Source organism: Pelobates fuscus, chromosome 6, assembly GCF_036172605.1.
Source record: "Pelobates fuscus isolate aPelFus1 chromosome 6, aPelFus1.pri, whole genome shotgun sequence".
In the NCBI taxonomy this organism is placed as follows: domain Eukaryota; kingdom Metazoa; phylum Chordata; class Amphibia; order Anura; family Pelobatidae; genus Pelobates; species Pelobates fuscus.
The window spans coordinates 227,244,691-227,266,458 of NC_086322.1; the positions used below are offsets into that span (position 1 = coordinate 227,244,691).

Genomic DNA, 21,768 nt, shown 5'->3' on the forward strand with positions numbered 1-21,768 from the left:
GGTGAGGAATCAGCCCAGAACTACACGGGAGGATCTTGTTAATGATCTCAAGGCAGCTCGGACCATAGTCACCAAGAAAACAATTGGTAACACACTATGCTGTGAAGGACTGAAATCCTGCAGTGCCTGCAAGGTCCCGCTGCTCAAGAAAGCCCATGTACAGGCCCGTCTGAAGTTTGCCAATGAACATCTGAATGATTCAGAGGAGAACTGGGTAAAGGTGTTGGGGGCAGATGAGACCAAAATCGACCTATTTGGCATCAACTCAACTCGCCATATTTGGAGGAGGAGGAATGCTGCCTATGACCCCAAGAACACCACCGTCAAACATGGAGGTGGAAACATTATGCTTTGGGGGTGTTTTTTTGCTAAGGGGACAGGACAACTGCACTGCTTTAAAGGGACGATGGACGGGGCCATGTACCATCAAATCTAGGGTGAAAACCTCCTTCCCGCAGCCAGGGCATTGAAAATGGGTTGTGGATGGTTATTCCAGCATGACAATGCCCCAAAACACACAGCCAAGGCAACAAAGGAGTGGCTCAAGAAGAAGCACATTAAGGTCCTGAAGTAGCCTAGTCAGCCTTCAGACCTTAATCCCATTTAAAATTTGTGGAGGGAGCTGAAGGTTCGAGTTGCCAAACGTCAGCATCGAAACCTTAATGACTTGGAGAGGATCTGCAAAGAGGAGTGGGACAAAATCCCTCCTAAGATGTGTGCAAACCTGGTGGCCAACTACAAGAAACATCTGACCTTTGTGATGTCAACAAGGGTTTTGCCACCAAGTACTAAGTCGAAGTGATAAAATACTTATTTCACTCGTTGACATGCAAATCAATTTATAACTTTTTTGAAATGTGTTTTTCCGGATTTTTTCTTTTTTGTTTTGTTATTCTGTCTCTCAGATTCTGTTAAAATACACCTGCCATTAAAATAATAGATTGATAATTTCTTTGTCAGTGGACAAACATTCAAAATCAGTAGGGGATCAAATACTGTAGATACCTCTAACCCCCTCGCTGTATCTACCTCCAACAAATACAATACATACACACAGACAGACTGCTGAATACATTCACAAACAACTGAATACATTCACACACATACTGCTAAATACATACACAAAGAGTGTTGAATACATTCACACACAGACTGCTGAATACACACACAAACACTGCTAAATACACACACTGCTGAATACACACCCACTTTTGAATACACACACACTGCTGAATACATGCACAAAGACTGCTGAACACACATATGTAGACTGCTGAATACACACACTGCTGAATACATATACAGACTGCTGAATACATACACACTGCTGAATACACACACACAGACTGCTGAATACACACACTGCTATATACACAGACTGGCGAATACACACACACACACAGACTGCTGAATACACTCAGACTGCTGAATACACACGCACTGCTGAATTCACACACAGAATACAGACTGCAGTGAGGGGTGCAGTGGGTGTGTTAAGGGTGCAGTGTATGTGTGGAGTGTAGTGCGTGAGGGGTGTAATGTGTGAGGGATTGGGTGTGTGTCAGGAGTGCAGTGTGTGTGTGAGGGGGTGTAGTGTATGTGAGGGGGTGTAGTGTATGTGAGGTGGTGCAGTGTGTGTGAGGGATGCAGTGTGTGAGGGGGTGCAATGTGTGTGAGGGGTGCAGTGCGTGCGAGGGGTGGGTGTAGTGTGTATGTTAGAGGGTGTTGTGTGTATGTATGTATGTGAGCAGGTATAGTGTCTGTGTGAAGGGTGCATCATGTGTGTGAAGGGTGCGGTGTGTGTGTGTGGGGGGTGCAGTGTGTGTGTGTAAGGGGAACCAGTGTGTGAGGGGGTGTAGTGTCTGTGAGGGATGCAGTGTGTGTAGGGTCTATATTTTGTGTGTGGAGGTGATCATAGAGAAAATGTATATTTTTTTACTTAAAAATATAAAGCTTTATGCTGCCCTGCCCCCCTTCTTATATCTGGCCTGCAAGGAGGAGACATAATGTTGCAAGTCTTGGTGGTCCAATTGAATTCACTCTTTTCTTCCCATAAGTAACACAGCCTCCTGAGTTCTCCTCTCCTGCAGTCTCCTGATTCCTACCTCCCTCTCCCCTAACAAAATGATCTCCCCACCGGCCAGAGAAAGGCAGACAGCAGCGCCGGCTCTCCATGGGTCGGCCTGTCCTCATGGGCATCGCAGTGGGCCCCTATGCTTATGTGGCCCCCGGGCAACTGGTTAGGATGCCCATGCGGAAAGACGGCCCAGCATTCATGTCCAAATGGTAAGCGGACAAGAGGGCTATATGTAAACAAATAACCAAATTGTAAGGCTCAAGACCAGAGCTGTAGAAGATGGCATCTTATCAACTCAGCGTTCTGTCCCCGCCCCCGACAGATTGATTTCAAAACACATTTATTGTTTCCAAATTTCTGTGGAGCTCTGGTATAAATTCAGAAAAATCAAGAATAATGAAGTCCTAGAAAGAAGGGACAATAAGGGACAATAAGATAGAAAACAGGGACAAAAGGATTTGGACTTAAGGTATAATATAGGACAATAAACATGCAGAAACAGTACATCTCATAATGAATGTGGACATTATATAATGACAAGGTAAACACAATGATAATACTAGTAATAATAATAATAGTATATAAAAAGTGGTCTAAAAATATTTTTACATGTTTATTGGCAACATTTTTAGGCATTGTTTGCACAGACCTACAAAAATCTAAATCCAAATCCAAAGTACAAAAATAAAGTTAATTAACATTAATTGCATAGCTGCAGAACCTTTCGACCTCTCTGTATACAGCAGATTAAGTTGCCAGTGCGCAGTGCCATGCAGTATATTGTTGTATACTGTGTTTTATACTGTGTTTAATAATGTGAACGAAGAGCCTTGCCATGTACATTTTCACTCACATTATACAAGCTTAAATTTAAGTACTTTTGGAGCAATTAAGGTTGCTTGGAACAATTACGTTGTATATCCTAAAAACCTGCCATCATTAAAATACTATCCCCTCTATCTAGCCAGAAGATTATCGAGAATCTGTAAACAAATGTTAAGTAATCTGACAGTTAATATGTGAAAACATTTTAAGTCTTTGGACATTAATTACATATGGCATTTCACATAGACCTCAAGTTCTTGCTTGAAGAAAGCCAATAACTATAGGGAGGTAGGAGAAAGTTTATTTTCTAGCTGAAACTTGTATTGATCCTACAGGGATTGCAGACAGAAAAGATGAGTAGACTAGAATGAAATGATGTTTTAATGTATGGTGATTCCAAATCACAAGTGCATTTAACAAATCTAATGCATTTGCTTTTAGAAAGTAAAATAGGTGTCATAGATAAAAAGGTTAAGTTCGTTGACAAAAAATGTCCATTTCCAATGGAATGTGGATTCATGATAATACATAGAGTAACTAATTTTAATGTTAAATGTGAGACCAAATAACCAGGGGATGTTTCAAAATCTGAATTTTTACCATTATATGCAGAATCAAGAGGAAATTGTATGACAGTCCATTTTTTGAGCCTTGTGGGTCTGCCTCAGGTTACTTGTGGTTACTAAGCTCTTTAGTCATTATAGCTGATTGCAGTGATTATGGTTATAGTCACTGCAAGTATTTGTCAAACTAATTTTAAGTGGACTCATGAAATGTTACATTACCATTAACTTTTTCACTGCTGCTTTATCAACCGACTGCCAAACCCCAAGCCCCATCATGCATGCCAACTCAACAAAGTGTACTGGTAACTGCTTGTCACCCTAGCTGGCATCTCTTCTACCAGCATGTTTTCTGACTTCCCTCCATGTCTCCTATTCATTGATTCTTTACTCCTTCGTCATTACCCCATCTGTCATTCCATCCTGATTTTGCCACCCGACCCATCCTTTCTCACCTATTCGTAGAAATGTTATTTCTCTCTGTGTATATTCCAACATCTCTCCAGTGCAACACACATACATGGGTGGAGGAACACGTAAAGAAATCCGTGGAGAAAAGCTGGTGCCTACTACAAGATACCATATGATTGTATAAAATAATCTGTAAATTGAGCCAAAATAGCCATAGTTTGACCCTATGACCCCAAAATCCATAAGTCCCAGATCTCTAGCCCTGGTAAAGGTTAGATAAGCTACTCTCAGGTGTGTCTCCTCCCATGGAAAGGATACAAAGGCATTTTTCAATTTTGTAAAAAAAGAAAGCTGGAAATTGAATAGGGAGGGTCTGCATAAGGTATACAAGACTTGGCAAAGCCATCATCGTCTTTAATATGTTAACACGGTTGAAGAGAGAAAACTGTGGTAAGTTCCAAAGCTTCAAGTCTACAAATTAGTAGGTGGAGAGCCCCATAAAGGTCTTAGATCAAGAGTGTTAAATGTACCCCAAATATTTAATTCCAGCGTCTGACCACCGAAACTTATAGGAGTATGATATGGACGATCAGACAGACCGAGGTATAGCCAGTCCCAATAGTTTTCTTTTCTCTTTATTCTTGCACAACATTAATAAGAGAGCTAACAGGATCCGAAAGGGAAAAAGCATATCATCAGCAAATGCTGAGACCTTGCCTCCATCATACTTATAGCCTGAGGTATTCTGGTTATTCTTCATAGCTTGTAGAAAAGGTTCCATGACCAGGACAAAGAGAAGCGTTGCTAGAAGGCAACCCTGCCTAGTTCCATTACTAATTCCAAAAGAGGGAGAGAACTGACCAGTCACTCAGAGGCGTTCTGATGGCCCTGTGTACAAAGCCTGTATGCAGACCTTGAGCTTCGCCCAAAACCCTGATGCCTCTAACACACTACAGAGGTAGGACCAGTCCATTCTGTTAAAAACCTTTTTCTGTGTTGACTAATAATAGCAAGATGGCAGTACGTAAACTGGTTACTCCATGAACAATGTTTATAATTTTAGTAGTGTTGTCCCTCCCCAGAACAAACCCAGACTTATCAGAATGGACCAGCCAGGCAGAAGTGGATAAAAGCGCATTTTGGCAAAAAAATGTTACATACGTATTTGAAATTAAGTGAAATTGCTGTCACATGAGTTAGGATCCTTTCCTGGTTGCCAGAATTATAAAGAAATTTGTTTTGTAATAGCGTTGGTAGTCCCATCTGGATCTATTATTTTTGGGATAAAGTAAGGTTGATGCATTTGTTTCAAGGCTTTTGCCAACAATTTGCCATTTTTTTTTTTTTTTTGCTATAAGCAAAGGTTATAAGCATGATGGTGATGTGGGCCTCAACATTAACCCTTTGGGCAGTAAGATGGAAGCTAATCTGATCCAAAAGTGGTCACTGCAATGCTAATAACTAGCTGTTCTTGTAACAGTAAGAATATCCCTTAGTGGTAAATAATAACTGGTTATTTAAAATAAACAACTCAGGAAAAACTTTCGTAAACCAGAGAAAGTGAATAAAGCAAATTTTTCATGGCTTTCAAGGACAAAATAGTACTGTGTAGTGTGTATATTCTTCAATGCATTTAGAGCAATGATCACCGGTTAGATTAGTCAAATAAAAACAAAAATCTATAGAAGGAAAACAGGACAGAGAATGAGTATAAGATTATACAAAACCACTCTAAAAGTTAACTCAGGTCTTAGCTTCAACAGGCAGTATCATCTGGTCTGGAGGTATTAAGGATGGCTTTCTTTTCTTCCCCAGTGTCTTTTGCCATTGGGTGTGCTGTGGCTAAGGTTCTAATGGCACCAGACTAATCTGCTACAGCTCTTTCAGCTAGGCTCAGTGCCTTCTAGTAAGCCAGCACTTTACCAGGAGAGGTTATATTGTACACAGTCCCTTGATGTGAGACAATTAATGTGAACAGAAATCCCCATAGGTATTAAATATCTTTATTCCTTAGGGCCTAAGTAACTTGCTTGAGAGTACTTCACCCTTTGTGCTTGAAGTGTGAAGGAGGATAGATATTGCAGACCAGTAATAGTATTGCCTTTATATTGTAGAGAGTCTCCTATTTTAGACTTCTCTTTTCAAGGGGAAGTGGTGCAGTCTGCAGACACATCTCATGTAACCGCAGGTTGTAAGACTCTAGAGCTAAGCGCTCTGTCAAATTTTGTTTAGAGTGGCCTTAGGACTAACCAAAAGATCATTAAACAGTGACTGAAGCACCTCATGTGCTTTCACCATACCTTTCATAGGATCAGGTAAGCCCCTGATTCTTAAGACTCCCCTGATTCATAAATTGTTCCATAGACCTTTATTGTAGCTTCATAAATAAAGCATTATGTTCCTCCATATGGTCTCTTATAGAAGCCAGGTGGCTTGTGGTAGCCTCCTTATCATCTTCCAATTCCTGCACTTGGTCACCAAGATGACGTATATTGAGCAGATGGCCTCTAATTTTTTTTTCCAAAGCTTATCGCAAGCCTACCTAAGTTGCTATATCACCCTTGGAGGAGAGCTGCCTCAGTATTGCTCATAGATCCAGGTCATCCATCAATTCCTCTCTCACAGACGGCACCGCACCATATTAAACAGGTCGCAGGCTCCCGTGGAATTATGGAAGACGCGCTGCAGCAGAGGTTTTTGGGCACCAGAAGCAGTGGCAGGAGTACTCCCTGCATATAGTTTGCCTTTTTTGTTGTTGCCATGAACAGTAAATCCACCAAGGATAAGCTTTATAAGCTGAACCAATATTGGAGAGCAGAGCTCACATGTCCATTCACTTAGCTGTCCAGGCTACTCCTACACATAGTTTAATGAATGAACCTCATGTCTCAATTTGTACATGTAGACAAAAAAGGTATGTGTATAAATGCTCATTCCTATTTTAGTGGGTGTAGAATCAGTGTAAATACACATATGTTTTTGTGTAGTGTCAGTATGTGCATTTTAATGTATTGCAAGTGTGTGCATGCATGGTTCATGGTTGCATGTAGAGTAAGAGTGTGAAGGGTTTTACTTGTGTATAGTGTCAGGGTATATGAATACAGTTGGCTGTGTGTAGTGTCAGTGTATATTAATGGTTCAAGAGTCTACCAAGTTTTACAAGTATGTACAAAAGGAGTAGTGTATTTGTATGTAGTCACCCCTTTCCACGTGAGATAAAGTCAACCTATGTAATTTCTTGTAGCTTCAGGTAATTTGTCAAACCTCCATTCTATACTGTGCTGGTGTGTTTATTTTCCTATTTTATTGGGAGGTTGGAACATAAATGTTATGACTAAAAGCATCTATTACATGGTGAAAAGCACACAATTTGATGTAATGTAGTGACAAGTCTTGAAGCAATTTATGCTGTAACATCTAAATTGCTTTATATTCTTCAGGATAAATGAACTAAACAGGTAGAAAAATTTGCCTAACATAGTTTAGTTTTCTCTTTTTTAGTGACAAACTAATAGATAAGTAATATGTTGGAAGACTAGATTGGCCGAATGGTTCTTATCTGCCGTCACATTCTATGTTTCTAAGCAACAATAAACAAAAAATAGACATAGTAGGACGTTTTTCGATATGCTGTAAAAGGCAAAAAGTGGATCATAAGCTATTTAAATCAACAAATCATGGTGATTGCTTCACTTTAAAACTTTGGCCCACTTTTATAGCTCTCCCTGATTTATTTCATTAGTGTTACACATTACATATAGAATACCCCTTTTTAAGTACATAACAAAAAAAATACAACATGATTGATTCCCTAGAACACAGCTTAGAATAACAGAAATACATATTTGTATGTTTGACTGAGCCCTGAACAATGAACCACTGAGCTTTAATAGGCCACACAGATCCCTCATTTCAAACAGATCCTTAAATATATAAACACACAAAGGAGTGACAATATTAGTCCTCGAGTTGCTAAGTGATACCACTTGTAAAACCATGAAATTCAGGCAGTAAAAACAGTACAGGATCCTTAAAACATATGGTAATGTGAGAGAAGTGAAAATTGCTGCTTTGCGCTGAGAAAAATATTTACCTTAGGATCCACGTTTAGTATTTTCCTGTCCCTCTTATTTTTGAACAGTAATCCGGATGAATTTTCAGCAATCACTTGGTAATTTGGACTTGCGTTTGAAGTTGAAACATTGGTCTCCCAGTTGTAAAAGCTGCAGGTAAAGAAATAAATCTAATAAGTATGGTGGCACATGTCAAGGGAGTTATTTACATATGTAGGATTTGGATTAACTATTGTATGTGTATGTTCCAAAATTACAAAGACTGACCCTTTTGTTTTAAGGTGGGAATTCACTTTACCCAGCAAGCTGAATGGGATATACGTATGGCGTCTGACTAAATGGTTTATTCAAAGAAAATCACCACCTTGTTACCAATACAATATACGAGGCATACACACTTCAAATGCAGCAGTTCAAGAATTCTTCACCGCACTGCCTCACAACACATGGAGAAAAAAAAACAGAAAGAAAACTGACTATATTCGTACGCTTGTTAAAGAAAAGTGTTTATGGCAACCATATATCGATCTTAGCTTTATAGGATGCTGACGCTATGGCATGCTTTGCTATTATTTTTCTGTTTGTCTACCTATCATATTAGATCAAATCTATAGGGGACTACACTAGAGAAAACATGTAACCATCATGCTATAATGAGATATAAGAATGGTGCTAACTAGCATTATGTAGAATTAATCCGACAGACCGTTATCATGTATCCCAGATCTTTGATCTACACGTGGGTGCATAGCCCTTCCTTTTGGTGCTTGGTTAAAAAATGTGAGTGTGTTTGTGTGTGTGTTAGTGAGTGAGTGTGTGTCGGTTAGTGTGTGTGTTACTATGTGTGTCTGTTAGTGTGTGTGTTTGTTAATGGGTGTGTTACTATGTGTATGTCTGTTAGTGTGTGTGTGAGTGAGTGTGTTAGTGTGTGTGTCGTTGCCCGCTGGGTCTGCTCCTGCCAGAGAGCGGTATGGGTCCCGGCGGACGCACATTGTTGCAGCGGCATTCCCACACATCAAAGGGAATGGCGCCTGATTCTTACCTGACATACAGGCACCCGCCGGATCCACTCATGCCTGGGAGAGGACTGGGACACGGCAGGCACATCTCGGTCTGGCGGCATTCCCGCATGGTAATAGGAATGCTGTCCAATTTAACCCTTGGAGTGCAATTCCATTTTGAACATGTGGGTGTGTCACACACACTCCCACTATCACATGCTTCCCTACAGCCAATCAGGGAGCACCTTAGGCTATATAAACCTGTTTTGTTCATTTCTCTGTGCCCTGTCGTGGTTTCCATTGTGGTTATCCGAGAGCACGTTTCTGGTATTGATTCTAGTGTATTTGACCGTGGCTTCCTTTTGACTATCCGATCTCTGTATTCCTTGACCTTTGGCTGGGCTCCTGACTATTCTGAATTCTACATTGCTTGACCCTTGGCTTGTTCATTGTTTGCGTGATTTCTGAGTTCTTGGCCTTATTCTGTCTTGTGGTTTTTTCTTTCATACGTTAATTCCGGCCATTCTAAGGCCCGGTAATACGTCTTGGGATTTTCTTTTATATTTACTTAAGTTCTGCGTGTTGGGCATCAGCTATTCCTGACAGTGTGTGTGTGTGTGTGTGTGTGTGTGTCTGTTAGTGTGTATGCATGTCTGTTAGTGAGTGTGTGTGTGTCTGTTAGTGAGTGTGGTACTATGTGTGTGTCTCTTAGTGTATGTTTGTCTGTTAGTGAGTGTGTTAGTATGTGTGTCTGTTAGTGAGTGTGTATGCGTGTCTGTTAGTGAGAGTGTAAGTATGTCTGTTAGTGAGTGTGTGTCTGTGTCTGTTAGTAAGTGTGTTAGTGTGTGTCTGTTAGTGAGTGTGTTAGTATGTGTGTCTGTTAGTGAGTGGTCATCTGGCCTTGTGTGGTGGTACCACGGTCATGTGAGGTGTGGTGGAGTTAGTGGTGCAGATTTGTTGTTTATTAAAGGAAGGTGGGGGATAAAAAAGGGGTTGTAATGAGCTAATAACAATATTTGACTGTACAGTGACAGCCTTGTCATGGGAGGGCATAACTGGGGTAGCGTTCATGGTGCCCCATCGGACTGTGGGTAGCATGGTTCTCCCTAGCTTATGTGGTTATTCAAGTTTATCTGGTGAGTTTGGAGGGAGAGTTTTTGGTGAGTGGTGTCCCTGCTTGGGGTTGGACAGGATGGCTACTTTAGGTGAGGTGGGGTGGGGTGGGGTGGGTAAGGCGAACTATGTAAAGTACAGAAGAATGTGAGAGAGTAGGGGTAGCCTGAGAGAACAGGTTGTGTAGAGATTATATTAACTAAATGTACTACATAAAATATAGTCCATCAACATCACAATATTTTAAGATGTCAACTAGCTGACACAGCTGCATATTTCAATGCTCCATTGCACTGTGTTGTATGGTATTGGTAATAAGAAGGTGGTATTTACTAAAGCTGCATCAAACTGAACCTCAGGATTGTGCGTTGAATAGGATTCATAAAAAACAACCCAAATCATTCAGGAAACAATGAAGAAACAAATGAAAAATCTACTAGAGATTAAATATATAGATTCATATCTCAAAGGACTTATTTAAAAGGTCTTTATTGTACTTAATTAATTAAGGATTTTATTCACGCGGTGTTCTTAAATGAGTCATAATGGGCTTTGTGTTTTGGCAAATGATTAATCATTGAACATAAAATATGCACTAGTTGACTTGCTGCAAGGTCACTTATTCATAATCACTATCTAGCAACCATTATGTCAGTTCCATATGCCTTATACACATATGAGAATCTGATGGTTTAGACAGATGACTGTTATATGTAAAAATGTGGCTGATACGACATATGAACCCTATTTTTAAATCAGAGATAACAAGGTGAAATATTGTTCTCTTCTCATATACTTTATATTAGTGGAGATCAAAGCTGAAATAAACAAATGCAACTCTTCCCTGGAGTTTATACACAATTGCTCAAATAAAGCTGAATAAACATATTCCGAGAATGGTAATGCTTTTGACATTCTGATAATGTTAAACAGAAACACGATAGACCTTTTCTTTTCATTTTAAAAGCTGCAAGCATTACGTGCTAGCCAAATATGTCCACTTGTCTTGTCAAGCAAGGGGTTCTGCTCATTAGCCTGCTGAAGACTATTTATCAATAATGACTGCACCCCTGTGAGATCCACACTGAAGCCAAAAGGTGTGTAGTGAACAAGCTGTTAATGATGTGAGCAGGAACTGAATAATGTGATGGAAGAGAAAATGTGTATATTCGAGACCAGAGATTTCTACTTGTATCATCCAAGGTGTCAAGATTCTTTCAAGTGATGATCTACATCACAGAACTGAATGACACTTGGGAGTACCAAACTGCATGTTACCAGAATTGTCTAAATAGGCTACATCTTCACTATATAACACCCTTACCCTTTACTCTAAGCATATACCCACCTGCCCAGAGACCCCAAAATCAGAAGACCTCAGTGTGTAGAATCCTATAGACAATGCATTCTGCATACAACAGGGCAGCACTTTCAATGTGCTGCCTATGTACATGAAGAAGTGTTATGCATCCGCAAAAATATGGTTGTTATGGCTACGCTATCACATTCTTATAACACAGTTGCAGCTGGGACCCTAAAATAGACAGACGATATATCAATCAGACTTACGTCATAGCATATTTCACACAATTTGCCTATATTTAGCCCTTTTCCAAAAAAGCATCCATATGTTATAGTAGGTAGTACAATTACAGTGCCAAAGTTAGTCAATAATTCACTGAAGCTCTCATCTACTCTCACTAGCTTATCCTCTCATGTAGTCCATATGAAAGTACCTTTTTTCAACTCTAATTTCCACTTACTCCAGCTCTTAAATAATACATTGTTCTTAGTTGTTAGTCAGTGAAAAAGAGGCTGTGCTGATTTTCTTCTGTGCATCCAGGGAGGGAGGGAGAGGGTTACTGTGAGTCTTTGGATACAATGCTGTCCATCTGATCTTGACAAGAGGAGACGAGATGTACCTTACTCTGGTCTCCAAGTTCCAACATCCCAAGCATATATGAATTAGTGACATATGATATATGTAATGGTCTGTAGTCAGGCTGGCCATTTTTCGAAACCGATCCCAACATACTCAGTAGCACATATATAGTAGAGTCTCAAAGATTCCTATCAGCCAGCCATTGATTTGTGTGAAACAATATGGCAGTCTGTTCTCTGAAGAAAGGAGAGGAGAGTTGGAAAATAAGAGATGTCTCTCAGCTTTTAGGATGGGAAAAACATAATAAAGTGACCATTTAACGAATCCCGTTAATGTCAACCTGTGTCAATGACTAAGCATGACTAAGTACTGTCAAAATGGTGATGGGTGCAAAGGTTAGCGGTCACTGATCTAGAGCAGTGTTCCCCAACCCAGTCCTCATGGACCACCAACAGTCCAGGTTTTGTCAGCATCTCCATTGGAATAAAACAGGGACACACATAAATCCTGGACTGTAGGTGGTCCATGAGGACTGGGTTGGGGACACACTGAGTTAAGAGGGCTCTATAGCTCAATATAAGAGTATAACAAGAAGGCTACAAAGTGGAACACTCTATGGAACTTACAAAAGCTTAGGCGAAATCAACAAACTTGAGAACTAATACATGAGTTGGGGCACATTATCAAATTTACAAAGTGTCTTGCAAATTACCAAGCTGAGGATTATTTCTGAAATCAGTTATTTTAGTCTAAATTTTGGAAGCCAGTTATTAATTTGTTAGAGTGTACTATTTAATGGATAAATCATAGAGTATCATGGGTCATTTGTGAAAATCTATGCAATGCCTAGAGGCTTTTTCCTCGGAGGATGTATATCTGGGCTTGATTCATGGTTATTTGAGTTAGTATCATATGTAAATAATTATGCAGCAGTAAAAAATTGTTAAAATATAAAATAAAATAAAAATAAAAAACCTTTGGATTTTATGACAGCTAAATGTAAAAAAATAAATAAAAAAATCCAATATGGCAAGAAAAACATTGATCCCCAGACTTTTTAGGGTATTTTTTTTTATCATGTTCTATGACGTATATTTTTAAAGGAGACATGCCAATAAATTAATCTCACAAGCTTGACTTATGGGGAGCCGAACATGTAGTGTGGGTCCTGCTGACAAGATTGCAAAGGAAAATAAGGCATAATTAAACAAAATGGAATGCTAAGGTACGTTAAATTATAAATAAATATAGAGTGCATGTGTATTGACAGGATAGTCTGTGAATATTTTATCACTACAGAAAGGATGACTGAAGAACAGGGGAAAACTGAATTGGTTACTTGATATGACTTCCTATAATAGATTGTATTAAGCTTTTCTTCAAACAATTAAAATGTTCTGTAAAATCTAACTGACTAGGAAAGGATTTCCCCCCCCAAAAAAAATCATCAAGCAGTAGGCAAAAAAAATTTTGCAGCATATATCTAGCGTGTGGCCACCAATGCACAGAACACCCAACAGTGATTAACATCACAGAAAACATGTCTGCATGAGAATAAATGCCTTGCTAGTATTAAAAAGGCCAAGACAAGGTATTTAACTTCATTTCATAGCAGTTAAAATTACCACAGGGTAAATTACTAGGAACGTCATGACTTTTCTGGACAATCTCCTACTCTATTATCTTATTGTCTTTTATCCAATGCATACATGGTAATAGATTATGTGCAATATTACAAGTTTCGGGAAGGCTAGTGGCTTTTCTAATTAAATTTACAAGTTACATGGCTTCTCTTCAGGCTTGTCCTGATTTCCATATGCTCCTACCAATGGATATGGGAAGGTGGAACATGAAGACCTACTTGTGGATGAAGTCATTATTAATACTGTTTAATCTATGTTTTACATACCTTCAACTTTTTATTAGGAAATGTCACTAAAACCCTACATACCACCTTCACATCAACAGCATGTAGTGTCTACAGGAGATTCTGCCCTGAAAATATTTGAGGCAGCCTGTGGATTTTTTTGGCACAACCCAGTGCCTCACTTTTGGTTTTAAAATGCAAACTTTAACTTCACAGTGCTCCATCACTTTGGAATTTATATTCTACATTATAAATACAGACAGCATATATCACCATAATCGGTCACCATGGTAACAGTTGTGATGCTTCAGTTTACGTTTTAGAATTATAACAACTCCCTACTCCATTGATACTTGGCAAAGCAAACATCTGAAACCACCCCGTACTTTAAAGTTTGGATTTTGAATCTTTACTTATTGGGTTGATTAGTAATTAATTTTATTATCTAGTTATATTTATTAATTCAACCCAGTCACATATTTATGGCAAAAGGACGCTTTAATATCATATAACGCCACCTGTGATACAATAAGGAACTCATTTTAGAGAAATTTTGCGTGAGCTACCAAAAATAAATTTATTTTCAGCTATCACGAGGAATGGGCCAAGAAAGGTTCTTACTTTCAGAGATTTCATACCAATACATTTAAAAAAAGAATAAACCTGTCAGAATAAATCACAAGGGACTCCATTCTAGGATCAACAGGTGAATTACGGGTTGTGTTAACATTACTCAAAACAGATGGTAAATGGAAAATAATTAACTGTGAAAAACATGTTACTATAGCCCAGCCCACAACAAATGAGCCAACTCATGGACTAAAAGTTCATGCTTGCTCCACTGTATCAGGGTGGAGAGGCACACGTGTTTTGCCTGTGCTGTGTGCCAACTGTCAAGTTGTGCTACAATTTCAAGGACTTTAGTTAACAAATATTAAGGTAACTGCAAGCTCCATTTGCAGACTGCCTTTTGATTTTGTTAAGAATCTAGTGTATGATGTATTGAAGTAAAAGGTCTTATTCGCTAAATGGAGTTGTGGGATCTCAAATGGAATTGCAAATTTGAGGCTAAAGCTTGAAATATTCCCAATTGAACTATTTTCCACTATGTATATTTTTACCCAATTTTTTTATGATCTTGTCAGTCTACCCCAATTCCGAGTTTAATGAATAACCCATACATTTACAATTACCAGTAATTATATATCAAGACAAAAAAGGCTCCTATTATGCATACAATCCATTTACTGTTACCCAGCTTCAAAGAAAAAAAAAACACAACATGGTTTGTTTCTTTAACCCCTTAAGGACACATGACATGTGTGACATGTCATGATTCCCTTTTATTCCAGAAGTTTGGTCCTTAAGGGGTTAAACGGAAGTAAAGCTGCTACCATTAACCTATCACAGATCGGTTCTTCATCTTTGCCGTTCTCTAGCATATAAATAGTATCTCTCTATTAATAATTATTATTGCTTGTTTTGTCCATACATAAAAGCAATCAACACAGTAAATAAAGCAAGTGTATTTTAACCCCTTAAGGACTGAGCCAAATGTACACGTTGTGAACAGAACAAAACGTAAACAAAACCTGGCATTTGCGCTATATGTCTGTCCAACCGAAATTCACCTCTTTCATATTAAATGCACCACCCCTTATTATATATCCTTTTATTCCGGGGAATCATGGCTTTCATTTAATATCAAATATTTAGCTATGAAACATAATTTAATATGAAAAAAATGGGAGAAAATAAGAAATGTTGTTATTTTTTTTAGTTCTACATGACATTTTAACTGTCAATGTCATAATACTGTTTGCTGTTACTGCAATAAAATACACATATTTGTATTCAGCAAAGTCTCACGTGTAAAACAGTACCCCTTATGTACAGGTTTTATGGTGTTTTGGGAAGTTACAGGGTCAAATATAGCATGTTACATTTGAAATTGAAATTCGCTAGATTGGTTACGTTGCCTTTGAGACTGTATAGTAGCCCAGGAAATAAATTTACACCCATAATGGCATACCATTTGCAATAGTAGACAACCCAAGGTATTGCAAATGGGGTATGTACAGTCTTTTTTAGTAGCCATTTGGTCACAAACACTGGCCAAAGTTAGCGTTAGTATTTGTTTGTGTGGGAAAATGCAAAAAACGCCAATTTTGGCCAGTGTTTGTGACTAAGTGGCTACTAAAAAAGACTGGACATACCCCATTTGCAATACCTTGGGTTGTCTACTATTGCAAATGGGTGCCATCTTAGGGGTAATTTTCATTCTTGGGCTACCATAGGGTCACAAAGGCAACGTAAGCAATCTGGCGAATTTTAATGTGAAAAAAATGAAATACAAGCCTTATATTTGACGCTGTAACTTTTGAAAACACCATAAAACCTGTACATGAGGGGTAAAGGTTGTACTCGGGAGACTTCGCTGAACACAAATATTTGTGTTTCAAAACAGCAAAAAGTATCACAGCAATAATATTGTCCGTGTAAGTGCTGTTTGTGCGTGAAAAATTCAAAAAACAACTTTTACTAGCGATATTATCGTTGTAATATATTTTACTGTTTTGAAACACTAATATTTGTGTTCAGCGAAGTCTCCCGAGTAAAACAGTACCCCCCATGTACAGGTTTTATGGTGTCTTGGAAAGTTATAGGGTTAAATATAGTGCTAGCAAATTAAATTCCCTATACTTTCGGCATGGGTTGTCAGGCAGGTCCCGCTAATTATAATTAATTAGGATACCTAATTATGTAAAAATATTACATAAATATATGTGTAGAATTAATATATGTATATATATATATATATATATATATATATATATATTTATATATACATATGTGTATATATATATATCCACTTTTTTAAAAATATTTTTATTTATATATAGGTATATATATATATATATATATAACGATATATACGTATATATTTATGTATATATATATATAGATATATATATATATTATTTTGTTCTACGTGTATTTTGATATAAATATATATATATTAATATCACAATACAGTTAGAACGAAATAACACATCTATATATTTTTTAATTATTTATTTTTAATTTATTTTTTTAATTTATTTTTTTAAGTATGTACATTTCTTTTAATATTATATATAAATATATATATATAACAATAATGATATATATATTTAATCAGTATCAGTCTACGTGTAATTTGATAATATATATATATATATATATATATATATATATATTTATATATATATAATATATATATATTAATAGTAAAATACACCTAGACAGTGTATGTGTGTGTATGTATATGTGTATATATATACTTAGATCATATATATATATATATGATCTAAGTATATTATTATTATTTTTTTACACTTATTTTAGTTCTTTTTATTTTATTTCCAGCCAGCAGGGGGACTACTCATTACAGGCAGTCCCCCTGCTGGCAATGCCTGAGCCAGCTAACCCGGCCATGTGATTGTGAGGTCCTCGCAAGGACCTCACTCTCACATGGCCGGGGGTGCTGCTGGAGGGCGGACGTGCTGCGGGGGGCTCCCTGGGAGTCCCCCCAACCGCGATTGCCGGCGTGGGATCGCCGGCGACCGGGTAAGTAAGAAAAAAACGGAAGGCATACAATTACGCACGGCGGCGTTTAGAGCCGCTTAAAATAGGGTGTAATTGTACGCCCTCCGGTCTTAAGGGGTTAAAGAAGAAAAACTACCACAACAAGAGGACATAGACTTAAATTAGAGGGGCAAAGGTTTAAAAATAATATCAGGAAGTATTACTTTACTGAGAGGGTAGTGGATAGATGAAATAGCCTTCCAGCTGAAGTGGTAGAGGATAGCACAAGGAGTGGGATAGGGATAAGACTATCCAAGATATAATTAAAGTATTTAGAAAATTGGGCAGACAAGATGGTCCGAATGGTTCTTATCTGCCGTCTACATATTTCTATGTTTTTATGTTGTAATTATCAATTGAAGTTTACTTTATAATTACAATGTATTGCTTATTATTACATATGTATCCATAATTGCTTATTTATGCACTGAATATCTGTAAGGACGGGAGTTTTCCTGGCTGAGATTAAGACTGCTGGTGAGTAAAGCAGACCTGTAAAAACTTGCTGCCCGGCACTTCGGCACTCCAGATGTTGTGGATTACATCTCCCCTGATGCCTTGCCAGCATTATATAGGCTGGTGAGATAGCACAGTGAGCTAATGCATCATCAGTAGAATCTGCTCGCAGGTTCAAATCCCGGCAGGTTTGACTCAGCCCTCTTCATCCTTCTGAGGTACATAAAATGAGTACCATTAAATTGGGTAATAGTAACAACTCCTGGATGTTGGGCTCAGGTAACATCCCCAGGACGTACTTGAAAAACAGTGTAATCTGAATATATATATATGTTCTAGAGCAGGGGTGCCGGTCATGAGTTATGCTTGGACAGTAACTCAAGAGCCATTACATTAAATATTACAGATTTTATTTCTGACTTCTGAGCTCAACTCATTTCATTCAGATTTTTTTTCTCCTGCAATAAATAAATTGACCAGTATTTTTTGTCAGTGACACCTGCAAATGCATCCACCTAAAAATATTTGGGTTAATATTACCAAGTACTAATGAGTTAATGATTGAGAGATTCTTATCTGACAGTTGTCACACTGGGAGCTATCTTGGGTTTTGTAATGTATACATTACATAAAGAATAATATAACAAAACTATTTCAATTGTCACTTTGGGTTCAGACAAAGATGATTTGCGTAGTTAAACTAACATTAAAGCCAAGTAAAACAACAAAAATATATATAATGCATAGAAATTAAAGAAACATGCTTTGGATTTACAAAACATAGGATGTGGTCTGATATAATATAATAAATTAATCAAATATGGAGGCACAAATCATAGATTCAAACCTGCCTGGGAGGAATAGTACAAAGGAAACAAGAGGTTATGGGAAATGCCTCTGGATTAAAGATCGATGAACTGGTTGGGAAAAAGAACGAGCCAATTTAAACATGGATAATTTAAATGACTGTGTTTGAATAAACTGCTTCCAAGGTTATGTCCACAGAACATCTGATAAAACGTTACTAATAAATTAGTTTTTAGTACAATGTATAATTTGTAACCTATTAAGAAAAAATCCTCTACATACAAATATACATGTGTTATATAGTTACAAATCAATATATATTCTTTAGAAAATATGTTTCTATGTGGAAATGTGGATTTCAGTATCAATCCCTGATTAAAAAATAACATACAACAAACCTCCCACATAATTTATACTTAAAGGGACAATATAGTAACCAGAACCACTACAACTTAATGTAGTGGATTTGGTGTCTATAGCATGTCTCTGCAGGCTTGTAATGTAAACACTGCCTTTTTTAGAGACAGTGTGCAGCACTGCCTTTCGGCATCTCCATGCTCTGCATGGAGGCGCTAAATGTTCCCCATTAAGATGCGTAGATTCTGTGAAGAGATGCTGATTGGGCCAGCGCAGCGTTTTTGGCTTGGCTGAGTTAATCAAGTTTTATTATATTGAGTAATTCACCTTTCCCATGTGATCAGCGACCTAAATAGTTAGTTTATGCAGCATGGCCGCTATCAAGCAATCCTACTCATCTTATTTAAAGAATGAAAGTGTTCCTGGAAGACACGATTCTCATAACCCACTGAGAGTTATTTCCTGCTTATGGTACCTATTGTGTCCCTTTAAATTCAAGAATTTTCTTTGTTCAGTATATCTCTACTGCATGCTAGAATTTGTAACATTCTCTCTACCTTGAATTTATTACAAGACTCAAAATGGCAACCAAATGGGGGATACAATAATGTGTATTATCATAATTATTATTATTGGTATTTATATAGCACCAGCTTATTCCACAGCGCTTTACAATAAAAGGGGAATTTGCCAAATGAGACAATAAAAATATGTAACAGGAACAATAGGTGGTTGGGGACCCTGCTCAAACAAGCTTACAATCTGCAGCTTCCCTTGTCACATTGTTTTAATAGTACATTGTTTGTGAAAAATGAGATTTTAAAAAGGCATATTATAATTTATGTGAACTCTCTTATATCATAAAGTGTTGAATTCACTGTTCTTTTAAAATATGAGGAAACTTGGAAAAAAACTGCAACATTTAAAAGGGCAGCCTCTGTGTTTCCAGCCAAATTGGCCTCATTCCAGTGTAAGATCTAAATAAACTAGGTAACTAGATATTCCCTAATGTTGAGGCATGTCTGGATTCACATTTATATGCAGTGTGAATTATCTCATATGACCTCTCATCATTAGAAAGAAGGGAACTATGGGTCAAGCACCAGACACTAGGTATGGAGTGCAGTAACTAATATAACAGGCAATCCCTTTCTCCATATGGATACAGAGAGAAATAATAAGGTATGTGCTATTCTTAGGGATGTGATGATACATGTTAATGTAATCATAGCAATAAATAGAACTGTCTATTAAATTGCTATTGGGTATTTCTAAATGCGGTTTTCCACTTTCCATGCACTTGTTTATCTCTTATTGCCTTGACCCACAGTTCCTTATTTTCTTTCTCCCAGATGTTTTTTCATAAATTTCATAAATACAGTTATTATTTCCATCTGACAATTATTAAAATTAACAAGTCACGTGAGACAGAAGTATGCATGTCTCTTTAAGAAGGCTTTAAGTAAATGTGACTTTTATGAACGGATGCTTGTAAAAATATAAAATGAAGTAGGTGTACCTTGAAAATGAATGTGAAGCATTTCTTGTTCGAAATAAGGTAGGGAATCCTTAATCTAGATTAGAGCACACATAACCGTCAGCCTAGTGGCAGGATGAGCAAGTGAGAATCAGCGCTGAAGGGGCTAAACAGTATGTAACTAGGCTTAACCTACTCCCCAGGATCACTTGGAGAAAATACCTTTCAGTGGCTTTTATTTATGTCATGCACTGCTAGTGCCTTTTGAACTACAGCTGTAACTTCAGCACTATAAACAGAAACTCACAAAGAGACATTATGGGAAATGCACATAAAATGGCTATAGGTAAAAATGGTATGTAATAGTAAGTAAAATTTGATTAGTAGCAAATATCCCAAATCCGGCATACAGAAAATCGGGATGCAGGTTGGAGGAGGGTTAAGGGGAGGGACAGTGATGTGATTGTGTCACTGGCTCTGTCCAATGGGGCTGGCCTGCCCAGAAAGGGGACCGGTCCGCCTGACCTTCAATTAAGTCAACCTGGCGTGAATGCACACCAGGCTGATTGCCGATCATTAAAGGACCACTATAGTGCCAGGAGGGTGCTCTAGGGTGTGGAAGGGGTTAAATTTACCTCTTTCTCCAGCGCCGGGCAGGGAACTCTCCTCCTCCTCCTCTCCTCCTCCATATCGCCGTCATCGGCTGAATGCACATGCGTGTCAGAAGCCACGCGCACATTCAGCCAGTCCATAGGAAAGCATTCTAAATGCTTTCCTATGAACGCTGGCGTCGTCTCACTGTGAAAATCATAGTGAGAAGCATGGAAGCGCCTCTAACGGCTGTCAATGAGACAGCCACTAGAGGCTGGATTAGCCCTATTATAAACATAGCAGTTTCTCTGAAACTGCTATGTTTATAAAAGAAAGGGTTAATCCTAGCTGGACCTGGCACCCAGACCACTTCATTAAGCTGAAGTGGTCTGGGTGCCTATAGTGGTCCTTTAAAGACAAGGTAACTAAGGGATGACCCTGCAGGGCACACCGTTTCAATGTTCCCTGAAAGATCCTAGTGTCATGAACGTGTGTCTAATGATGCTATGCTTTTTGGGGACAGTTCTCTGGTGTCGGGATGAAAATCAGGACTGTGCTGTCGAATTGTAAAAGTTGTGAGGCCTGTAGTAGTTTGTCTAGTTTAATGTAATTATTAAAAAAAAAAACTCACATGTTTAGAG

The 21,768-nt window shown here is 38.1% G+C and overlaps 1 protein-coding gene across 1 annotated transcript in view; it reads right to left on the bottom strand.

The window, feature by feature from the left end:
* Positions 1-21,768, bottom strand: part of CFAP299 (cilia and flagella associated protein 299) — a 534,984-nt gene that overhangs the window by 24,516 nt on the left and 488,700 nt on the right. The window contains exon 5 of the mRNA XM_063425365.1: positions 7,970-8,099. Within this exon, the coding sequence (XP_063281435.1) occupies positions 7,970-8,099 (130 nt within the window). The remainder of the gene's footprint in view (positions 1-7,969; positions 8,100-21,768) is intronic.